Raw genomic sequence first — 11,538 nt, 5'->3', positions numbered from 1 at the left:
TGTACTGTACTGTAATGTATGTACTGTATGTTTATACATATATACAGTAAAAACCTCAGTGTTAGTTTATCTCTGAGAGTGTACAAATATGGAAGTGAAATTGCTTTTGGTTGTGTGTTGTTATGTGTTATTGGGAGAGACACTGTGTACATGATTTGTGGCCCCTCCTGCAACCTTTGGAAGCCAGTCGTGCCCAATTCGGAATGGATTATGAAAATAAATCTTGACCGCATAACTCTAATCTGCTATCACACTTGCCAGATTTGTACACTCTCAGAGTTATTAATGGATAAATGAACACTGAGGGTTTTACGGTGTATAAAAGTCAAAAGTGCATTCACCTATGTTGTGTTGCCGCGTGTGCATGCTTCCATGCGTGGGTGCGTGCATGTGCGTGAGTGAGTTATTGATAGACACATGTGCGTAACTGCGCATGGCAGTACAGTATGCATGTTGTCTGTGTGCACACCAAGTCATTTCTGTTGCTGACTCTGATAAAGACCTCGATACAGGATGACTGGGGAAATCGAAAGGGGCCCGTTGAGCGATGGCCAGGAGACACACATCCTCTGTCAGCATGTGCGATTTAAAGGAGAAACTAGCCATTAAGTTCTATGGTGTTTTCCTGTTTATTGATTATATCCATGTACAGTTTACATAAAAGGTATAATAGCAATTTCGAAAAGTCATCTGTAATCTTCGTCCTTTGGCTCCACCTACAGTTGCTAGTACAGCATCACATGTCTGCCACGTGCATTAGCACTAAGTGGGATGAAAGCAAAGGGGAATGAATAAGAGTAAAGGCACTGAATAGATTACTGTATCTACCTTGGCAGAAAATATTTATGATTATTTGATGGTTTTTCCAAATTGCTGGATGTCTTTATTACTCTAATTTCAGTATTTAAAAGTATTATATAACCCAGGGGTAGGCAACCTTAAGCACGGGTGCCAACATTGGCACAGGGGAAAATAAAATAAAGGTGTATGTATGTGAACAATCACAATCTGTTGGAAATAGATCTTATTTTGATGTGGTGTTATAATCAAACATGTTAGAGATATGGCACACTGACTATCAAGAAAATCAAAATATGGCACCTCATGTCAAAAAGGTTTCTGATCCTTGATATAACCTACTAACACTATATTATGGAGGAAATTAACAGAATCACAGTCTTTTAAGATTTTAGGGAAGCCAGGCATAAGACGTTAGCAATACTGTAATGTGTTTGCAGCTGGCAGCATCACCACTTTCTCTGGTGAAGCCAACCTGTGTCCCAGATGCAGCAAGAAAGTATACTTTGGTAAGTAATCCCAGACACCGCCTACACACTCGGATTCAAAACACAAAAAATTGTTAAAATGGTATCTGAGATGCTTTTCGTGTGTGTGTGTGTGTGTGTGTGTGTGTGTGTGTGTGTGTGTGTGTGTGTGTGTGTGTGTGTGTGTGTGTGTGTAAAAACAGCTGAGAAGGTGACATCACTGGGCAAGGACTGGCATCGTCCCTGCCTGCGCTGTGAAAGGTGCAGCAAGACCCTGTCTGCTGGCAGCCATGCAGAGGTAAGGGAGGAAGACGGACAAAAAAGCTGTCAGAATTTAAGGGAAATTAAATATTTTTTATAGACAAAACTACAGAGTGTGTAGGGAAGTGAAGAGAGGACATACCTGGTGGGGAACAGGAATATGTATGACTGTTCTTACTGTGGTCATGCTTTGTCTTGTTTTCTTACAGCATGATGGCCAGCCGTACTGCCACAAGCCCTGCTACGCTACTCTGTTTGGGCCCAAAGGTAACCGCTAGGGGGTGCTATCAACCCACCACATATCATCTGCACTTGACACAGATTATCATTACATTCAAGCACTGGATCCATGCAGCACATGTTGTACAGGAAGTTTTATAGTGAAGAGAGATTGCAAAATGTATTGTCAGCATCGAAACAGTCCTGTCGCAGTCAGGAAGTGTTCCGCAACATCTTAACGTGTGCTCAAAAGCGTTCTCATTACCCCTGTGTCTCAACCCGTGATACCCACTGTGCCTGTGGTCTTGTGCTCTTCCAGGGGTGAACACTGGTGGCGTGGGCAGCTACATCTATGACAAGGAGCCCAGTGCCGTGACCCAGCCCTGAGCCTTCTTCCCCAGCCTCATTCCTCTCTGCTCCGCAACACTCTCTACCATCCATCCACCAACAGTATTATCTGTAGCCCCTCTTCTCTCCCCATGTATATATATTCACCTGAAAACACAACCCTGTTGCTCACCTAGAACCTCTCCCCCGTCTCTGCCGTTCTCCTCAACTCTGACCCCCTCCCTCCCTTACGCCTAATTTATACTTGGTTGTGCGTCGACAACAGCAGATCTTCAAGCTCAAAATGTGTCCTGCTGCGACGCGCTGTGACCTTGTTGGTTTTTTTCCTGGTGCGCGACACTGGCGTACAACTAAGTATAAATCAGGTTTTATTCACAATACATGCTCCTCGAGTCTAGACTCCCCACCTGGGGTAATGATTCATTAATTAGGGTTTTACTGCATGTACTGTACTATTGGCCTACTGGTTTGATGGCTGCGTTTCTCTGCTTCACTTTAATGATTCATGTTATTCACCCCCACCACCCACAGCCACACATATTACATTTCACCTTGAGAGCTGCAAGAAGATAGGAATGCTCTCTACAGTATATATTTAAATTTTAGCACCCTTGTAACATCGCAATTGAAAGCATGTGTGTCAAGGGGGTGGGTTTGATATGATGCAAAGTCAAAAACCTTCTACTTAACTGTCTGAAAGTGATTCTCAGGTGTGAAGCGGTGCATTATGGGTGGCGATACAGTGCATTTACGTTCATGTGCCGATAGCTGGAGGAATATGTCACCTCGGAGGTGGCTGAAGCACACACAAGTGTTCCTCAGAAGCATGTTGCCAATACATTTGAAAAGGATTGTCTTTCCTTTTCTTCTCTATTCTATTTTTTGTTTTGTTTGAAGACTGCACTATATCTACCGTTTGGCTGCATGACAACATTCCAGATCAAATGGGTTTGGAAGGAGAAGACAGAAAAACAAAGTGGGGCTCAGTTACAAAGATGTTCAGATTATTGTCTGAAGATGGCACAGCTGATGCTTTAGGCCAGCGTATTTGTTAGGGGTTCTGTTACAAGTTGAACAGGCAAAGGCACTCTTTAAAAATGATTTAATCATTTTCATGTTTCTGGGTCTTGTTTGGGACGGCATGCGTGTGTACAGTGTATAACTTTTCAGCACAGTGTCATGGTAAAGTCAGCATGTGTGTCAATACTGTATGTGTTGAAAAGCCACTCATGCCGGCCTTGTCTCAAGCTAGACACATGCACATGTTTTAAGTGACCTGTTCTGTTTAAGAGTGAAGGCTGCGGGTGAAAATATGGGAGGGTAAGGGGGCTGTGGAAAATAGGTCCTAACCCATGCCAGGGGACAGGGTGGTATTTATTGATTTCTTAATCCAAGTCCTTTTAAAATTGCATTAGGCTTTGTACTACTTCCCCTATGGGACGCATTATAAAGGAGGGGACACTAGGCAACACAAACCGTATAATTCAATCTGACATTTTCTTGGTTATTTTGTAGTAAATAACCCTGCTGTTATTTTTCCTTTGGGTATTATGATGACGACGTGCTATTTGAAAGTATTGTTTTTTATTTGCCATTAGCGGATTTCTAACCTGTAGAAACAAATGAGCAAGACACTGCAGACAAGTCATTCATGTAAGAATGTGCATTCTAGTATTATTGCGACTGTTACTGTGTTACTGTTATCTTTTTGTCTATTCTATGTAGCGGAGCTCTGAACCTTGCAGGGCCAACAATTACACGCTGCACTTAAGCACCCGCTGAATTTGTGTTATTTAACCTGGATAAATATGTTTCCCCCCCATTGTTGTTTTTTTCTGGACTTGCAATAAACACTACATGCTCTGTGGTATTTGAGTTTGTTTGCATAAAGCTATTCAGATATTTGTTTTGGCTGTATGTGAAAACTTGCATTTGAAAGTTTACCTCAAAATTCAATTAAATTAGTTGACTACGGTACATGGCCCCTGTATTCACACCCTGACTGACTTAAGAGTGAATCGTGTATTGCCTCATTACCTGAGGAATCGGCTTCTGTCACAATACAAGGTGTTCCCAGTTTAGACACTAGACAGGTGTCAGAGAAAGAGAGACATGCATTGTTCTGAATCATGTAGCGTGTGTGTGGTGTGTGGCAGCCTAAGGCTTAGCTGTGTGTTAAAAAGAAAGTCCAAGCTTCCACACTGTAAATGAAGAGCTATTTGAATAGGGTCTTTTTCTATATAATGATGCCAGGTTGGAAGTATTTAATGATAACCTATGTTAATCTAAGGCCTAGGCTACTCCATGGTACGATGGAGTAGGTTAAGACTTCACCTGATAGGTAAGGGTTAAAATGTGTATTATGTGAGTAACTAATTGGAACGCTCCCACCTGCTTGGTGTGGGAGGTACGTCATGCATACACACTTGTTCACTGATTGACAGCCACAGGAATGCCTGGAACCTACTACAGTTTCAGCCTTACATCACACCGTTAGAAAACATGCAACAGTTTCACTCTGAACAGGTAGCACAGCATTGCTCTTGTATGCACACAAATATATACACACCTACTATAATTGTGTTATTATACTGTATAGTGTGTATATTATTAATATTAACAGCATAATTACTGATGTTTTGTAGTGTTATGCTTTAAATTCCATTTTAGTAAATGGACCCATAAGGATGTATGGCTTTTTATAGGTTTTACAGTAATATCTATATTTGGACCGTTTCAAACTGTGGAAACACCATGGCTCCTTTGTACTGGGTCTGTGTTGCGTTGGCCACACCCAAGGAAACTATGGTTCAACTTCATTTGGGTCCAATTGTATACTGAGGGTTTTACTGAACGGTTGCCTGGATACCAAACAGAAGTCCCTTTCCCAGCCAGTACAGACTCAAAGGGCTGCCAACATTGAAGACGTATTGTTTTTCAAATCAATGAATGACGACAGACCATACTACACTCACACGCGCGCGCACACACACACACACACACACACACACACAGTTGACCTTACAATATGATAGAGGTTGCCAAATAAAACAATGTGTTAAGGACAAAATTAGACAGAGGCACTATAAAGTATATAGTTCTCAGGGTGTGTGTGTGTGTGTGTGTGTGTGTGTGTGTGTACTCACAAACAGATGGAGAATTATTATCAGCCCCGATATTCACACCCATGTGAATGGGTGCTGTCCCAGCATGTACATTACAGTGTAGAATGTTTGTAGAGTAACATGTATCATTGATTCATTTGACATCTCCAGGCATACAGCAGTGTTTCTCAGCCAAAGGTTTAGGCCTATAAAGCTTTCAAAGTTTAAGGTTTAAAAGTTTGAAGCACATTGTTCTGACAGGATGGTGAATAAAGACAAACTATTATTCAGAGGTCATCGCCATGCTGTCTAAAGTCTATTTTTGCCATGGACATGCAAATGAGCGTACAATAATGCAAATAATAATGGTCACATCTCACATGCAAAGGACCAGAAACACTGAAAGAGTTAGACCTGAATTCCATTTGTACACTCAGTTATGGTGGTCCTTGAAAATGAAAAGGTTTGAGAAACCACTGTACTATTGGACTCCTAATTTTCCATAGTGTCATAGTAATGGGGTCTTAATTGTGATTAAAGAACATAATGTTATGGGAAAACCAAGAAACAATTGAGAACCACCAGTAGGCTAGTAATTCTCTTTTTTATTTCAAGGACCACCTGTTTGATATTCAATAGGCGATGATGGGGACCTCCTGGAATCCCCTCAAGGACCCCTGATGGTCCCTGGACTCCACATTGAGAACCAGTCCGATACACTATATTTGTGCTGTGCATACTGTTAGGCCCAAACCACACCAATGCAACTCCTTGCAAAAAAAAACAGTTTTAAGGACATGTCACACCAATGCAACTCCTTGCAACTGCTGGGGATATTTGGGGATAATGATTCCATGCAACTACTCGCAACCGTTTGGTTGCAAGGAGTTGCATGGCAAATCATTGCCTTAGGTCCTGCTGTATACCAGTATTGGGTGTGTCAGTGTGTACTCTGTACTGTGTACATGCATGCATTGTCGATATGTGCCTGCACACAGTGCACAGTGCACGTGGTCACTAAGGCAAATATGATGTACATTTACTGAACTTGGGTGATAAACCTTCTACAGTGAGTGAACTGTAATGTTCTTTCAGTTGACAGGAATCAACTGCTCTCTGTCTTTTCCTATATGGACAACTTTGCTTCACCGAGGAGAGCAAAATTATGTCTCGCATCATAAAACTATATTTCCTCCATCTACAGTAATTCCCTAAATAGAACATATATCCTTCCAGGGCTGTGAAAGTTCCATGGACTCAAGTCTTCTACCATATGGCCCAAAACCCTTTGTACCGATGCCAAAGCAACCTTACTGGAGAGGAGGGAGGAGTGTACGGGTCACTTATGGAACGGAGACAAGTCTCAATGGATCAGTTAGTCACTTTTCCCTACGTTCCAGTTTCCGTTTAAAGTGTAAACACTTCCGGCTTAGTAGATTTAGATGTTTGGTCATGTTACAAAGACAGGAACCAGACAAATCAGCCACTCCATTCTGAGAGGAATTCGATGACATTATCTCATGAAAGGGAGGTTGGTCGTCATTTTTAGTACCATGAGAATATTTAAACTCAGTCAAGGGAGGATTCAAGCCCGCCCCAATCAACTAAGTAATAGCTTACTGAGTAGAGTATTTAATATGTTAAATTTACAAATGGGACCATTATCTGTGATCAAATGAGAATACTCTCCCATTAAAACTCAGAGCTGTACATGCAGGCAGGAGGCAGGCTGACACTGAGCAACTAAAACAGTGGTTCTAAAGGGGTACCAGCTTTTGTCAGTTGTAAGAAGGGGGGCTGAGAACCACTGCACTACCAGGGAGGTATGCATCCATCACCATACTGGTTATGACCACCATTGGTCCAAATGGACCCTTCACGGGTCTGTAACTCTGAGAGTGTACAATGGGATATCTCTGGGACCCCCCATCTATGCTGTAAAATAAAATCTGTAGTATAATTAATTACAGATTATGGTTAAACCATAATCTGTGTATCTAACTCTGAGAATGTACAACATGCATTTGTACACTCTCAGAGTTACAGGGTACATTTGGTCCCTGTGGTGGTCCTCGGACATGGCGTTAACCGTGAGTTATGATCAGTATAGAGATCATCAACGCATTCTTTCTTCAGTAAGATAAAACACAAGGAATGCACATGTATTTGTCTGAGAAAGTTCAGAGAGGGAAATGGGATGAGTTACATTTGCCTTTACAATCAAGGTACCCTTGAGCAAGTCACATAACCCTGGCCTGGATAACAGTAATTTATTTATTATCCGTTATTATTACATATTTTAATGTTTATATATACCTTTTTTTAATCTGGTTGTATTATAAAATAATTGTACAGTATAAAGGTATTACTGTACATTACAGTATGTATTGTATCTGGTGTATTACAGTATCCAGGGTTACGAACTTACGAGGCGCCAAACTCTCAACTTCCCCAGTGAAGCTGAAAACCAGTAGAAGACTTGGGTTCTGTACTATTGATCTCTACAGCCTGGACCTCACTCAAGAATAAATTCACTGCGGGATCAACTCCCATTCACTTGGCTGACAGACAGTCAGAGCCAAACTGTTTTTCCTATTGCCTATTCAGTTAACAAGGCTGAATGAATGAATTATCAAGGCACCTCCCAGTAATTAGATTCCACTCTTCCCAAAGCTCACTGATCCACAGTTATTAAAAGGTCTGGATGTTAAACATAGCAACAATGCATTGGCCGTTGGGGTAATGGTTTTTCCAGTAAGCATTGTTTCTGTCATGCTCCTATTTTAAACAGAACATCTGCGATGGGAGGTACACAGCAATGTCTGGAGTGTTAAATTAACACTCTGGAGTTTACTAGTGTGTCCATTTGACTGATAACTCCACTAACATGCCGTCGCCCATCCCACATTTCCATGTTAGCACTGATCCCAGTTTAGTGACATGAGACGAGAGCATGTGCAAATGCTATCAGTGATATCTTCATTTCATTGATGATTGTGTGCATCAAGGATTCGGATTCCACCTTCCGACAGAGTTTCCTCTGACACACTACAGATAGGAATCTGACCCACAAACACACTTAGGTTTACCAGGTTTACAGGCGTAAAACAGTGGGTGAAATGTTTTTGTTATTTTGATAAGAGAAAGGGAGAGCTGGTTCACAGAATGATGTCTTGGTCGGACCCCTCTCTCCTATTGGCTTCTTCTGGTCAAACCAGGCTGAACAAAACAGATGCATCTATACATTCTGTACATTACGGGATAACTGTTGAGTCCTCATGACTGCTGGTGGCCCAAACACCAGCCTCCAAGCTCTCCTTCTTCCCTCTTCTGCGTGGCCAAGGTCATCTTCTCTCCTGCTGCCCGTCACGTGATCAGCAGCACATAATCGCATGGCACACGTGGACTGACCAGCATTTCAAACTGATGAGAGACGTGAGACCATGGCGCCATGTCCCTGTTGAGGCTATTGAGCCTTGCTTTTTTACACCTACACTTCAGTAACAGTTCTATTCCCCTCATCTCTCTCTCTCTCCCACTGGGCCCCTCTGGGTCCGCCCAGCCGTTCTCTCCCTCTGGGCCCCTCTGGGTCTGCCCAGCCTACTATGAGGGGGTTTTCACGCTTTGGTTTTAAGGGATTCTTTTATGCATTGATATCTGTAGCGAAAAGAGACCAGCTGCTTCTCCAGGGTTATCTCACATTTATTGTGTCACAGCTGCGATCAAACATGACACGGGTGAGGGCGGTCAGTGGGCTAGCAGTGGGAGACAATGGTGGTGGTGGTGGTGGTGGTGGTGGGGGGGGGGGGGGGGTCGTTTAAGTGCCGTCCTGGCAGAGCTACTGGTTTGTGCATGCCATGCCAGGAACGCACATCATCTGGTAGATCAGTCGGCGAGACACTGAAAACAGAGGAGCTCACTTTGGTTTGACTCCCAAGAGCAACAGCAAGGCTTTCTCTCTCCTCTCTGTTTTGTCTGGTCTGCACAGAGGTGGATGCAGTCAGGGAGAGATAATGTGTAGCTGCTTTGTTTCCTGCAACACTGCAGCTTGACGTGGTATTCTTGCAGAGATCTCAGGCAGCTGATTTAGTAACTGGTATTCAAGAGAGGTTACATGCTGTTGAAGTGTTGGTTGAAGTAATGGGTGAAAAACTGTCCAAGTTGTACATTATTAGTACAACTAAAACACCCAGCCCAAGCTGTGTTGAGGTTCACGTCAGGCCTCACTGCAACATGAAGGGTGCATATCTCTATGGCTTGCAATGTCACGTTACAAACGATTATCTGTATTTCAATCAATTTACAACAACTAACAAATTACAACAAGCTTCCACAACAGGCGAAGAGAAGATGCAAGTTTTATGATGATCAGATAATTTTCAGTGTGTTCTGCCACACCCCTCAGACATCAGGAAACAGCTGCAAAATTGATTATGTGGAACAGTTTGACCCGCATCATTACGTCATTAGTCTTTTCCCTCTTTTGTCACAGTTTCCTGTTTTTCTGTAGTTGTTACAGGTCCACATTGTAGACTTTAGTGCACAACTTAATCTGATTATGCATACCTGTATTTTCACCATTCTGCAGGCTATACATGGATGGCTGATGATTAAAAATCTTTTTTATTATTATCACCTATGCTGCTGCATTATCTGAAAGAAAGCCGAACAAAAATAAGTTTTCTCTTATACCGGCACACAAGATGTAAAAATCAAGTAATCACCCTGACATACAATTCAAATGTATAATGATTAAAAGGATCCAAAATGGGTTAACTCCATGACATCGTTTTTCACTGAATAATTATAATTTAAAAGTCACTGCATCTCATAATGAATGCTTATAATGCTCATAAAAAGCAGTTCCAGCGTTATTTCCCCACAGCAGAGCAGCTACATCATGCTAAAATGAAGTAGATAGCGAACAAGAGTTTCTTATAGTGTTTAAGAGCATCCCCACCGATCCAGTTATTAGCCAGGACAACAAGGTCTGGTGTGTATGTGTAGCAGAGTGGCTATTTCCCCCAGTCCAAAGGGATATCCCTTTAGACTAGTGGTTAAGATATTGGACTTTCACGTAGGAGACCCGAGTTCGAATCCCGGGTGTTACATTGGTGCTGTGACCCAGATCGGGTTTCCCCGTGGGAGGTCGTCAAAAGGGGGGCGAGTGTAGCAGAGTGGCTCAGAGGCTCTGCCCGATAGCCTCAAAAGTCTAATATCTCCCCTGGTCCAAAAGGGATATCCCTTTGGGCTATTGGACTTTGAAGCCCGGGCATTATATATGGTCACTTAAAACTATTCTACAGGGCGTGTGAAAGGCACTATTTATCTGACATGGTGTCAACTCCACCTATTTCTAATCTGTGACTAATCTGAGAAATAGGGACCAACTCATGAAGATCCAGTTATCAGCTGCATTGTTGGAACTGCAACGCTGATGCTAGTTTAGTGTACAAGTGGTTCTTTACTCCATTGGTATTAGAACATAAAGGTATTTACAGGGGTTAAAAGAGATAGATACTGTAGGCTAGATAAGAAGATGAGATTTCAGGTTCACACAGAAACTATATTAAAACTTAGTTTGTATTGATATACCGGTATATCAAAATAGATTTGTACCACACCATACCCGATGTTTCGGTATACTTCAAACTCATCTTCTGCTTTAAAGCTACAATCCAGGACTTATTTACAATAACATTTAAAAGATTAGTCATTTAACTTAATGAAATAACAAAAATAACTAATCAAAAATCTCACCATTCAAGAACGATATCAACCAGAACCAGGTACATGTATTTGAATGAATTTATAAATGAATTTGTTTTGCTTCAATGAAATTATGCAATTATGCTTTTATGCAATTCCAAAGAATCTAATCGGACGGAAACGATTGTGAGAATCCGAGGCCACGCCCAGTGATGTCACAGCCCCTTCAGTACTGTAGTTGTTCTGTAGCCGCCACACAGCCAAGGCCCATTTCTCCATACAATGGACCCAGTGTGCACACTGCAAAACTGACATGGAAAACTGCTGAGGAGGGGAGTTTAGCTGTAGTGTTGGAGGCAGTTTCCAGTCACTCACGGAGGAGGGAGAGAGATGACTGGAATGTCATTATTGACAGAAGATGGTTAATAGAGAAACCAACATGACAAGATAATTCATTGCAGAGCATGTTTGTGAAGTTCCCTTATTCCCCAAAACTCAAGTCTCTTTGTCTTTAGTCATAATATGGTGCAAACAAAAAAGAAAATAACTGCACATGGTTGAATTCTCCTTAAAAGTTAACATCATGCAACATAGTATTGTGCCAGCTTGCAAAAGAAACCAATGGGACTTGA

General features: G+C 42.0%; 1 protein-coding gene across 1 annotated transcript in view; it reads left to right on the top strand.

Moving 5' to 3' along the window:
* crip2 (cysteine-rich protein 2) overlaps positions 1 to 3,961 on the top strand; it is a 23,208-nt gene extending 19,247 nt beyond the window's left edge. The window contains exons 5-8 of the mRNA XM_083792083.1: positions 1,239 to 1,307; positions 1,469 to 1,563; positions 1,736 to 1,793; positions 2,065 to 3,961. Coding sequence (XP_083648209.1) covers positions 1,239 to 1,307; positions 1,469 to 1,563; positions 1,736 to 1,793; positions 2,065 to 2,132 — 290 coding nt within the window. The 3' untranslated portion in view covers positions 2,133 to 3,961. The remainder of the gene's footprint in view (positions 1 to 1,238; positions 1,308 to 1,468; positions 1,564 to 1,735; positions 1,794 to 2,064) is intronic.
* The last annotated feature ends 7,577 nt before the right edge of the window (positions 3,962 to 11,538 follow it).

Source organism: Protomyctophum parallelum, assembly GCF_964188405.1.
Source record: "Protomyctophum parallelum genome assembly, chromosome: 20".
NCBI lineage: Eukaryota > Metazoa > Chordata > Actinopteri > Myctophiformes > Myctophidae > Protomyctophum > Protomyctophum parallelum.
Note: the sequence above shows the minus strand (reverse complement) of the source record. Positions and strands in the feature narration are given on the sequence as shown.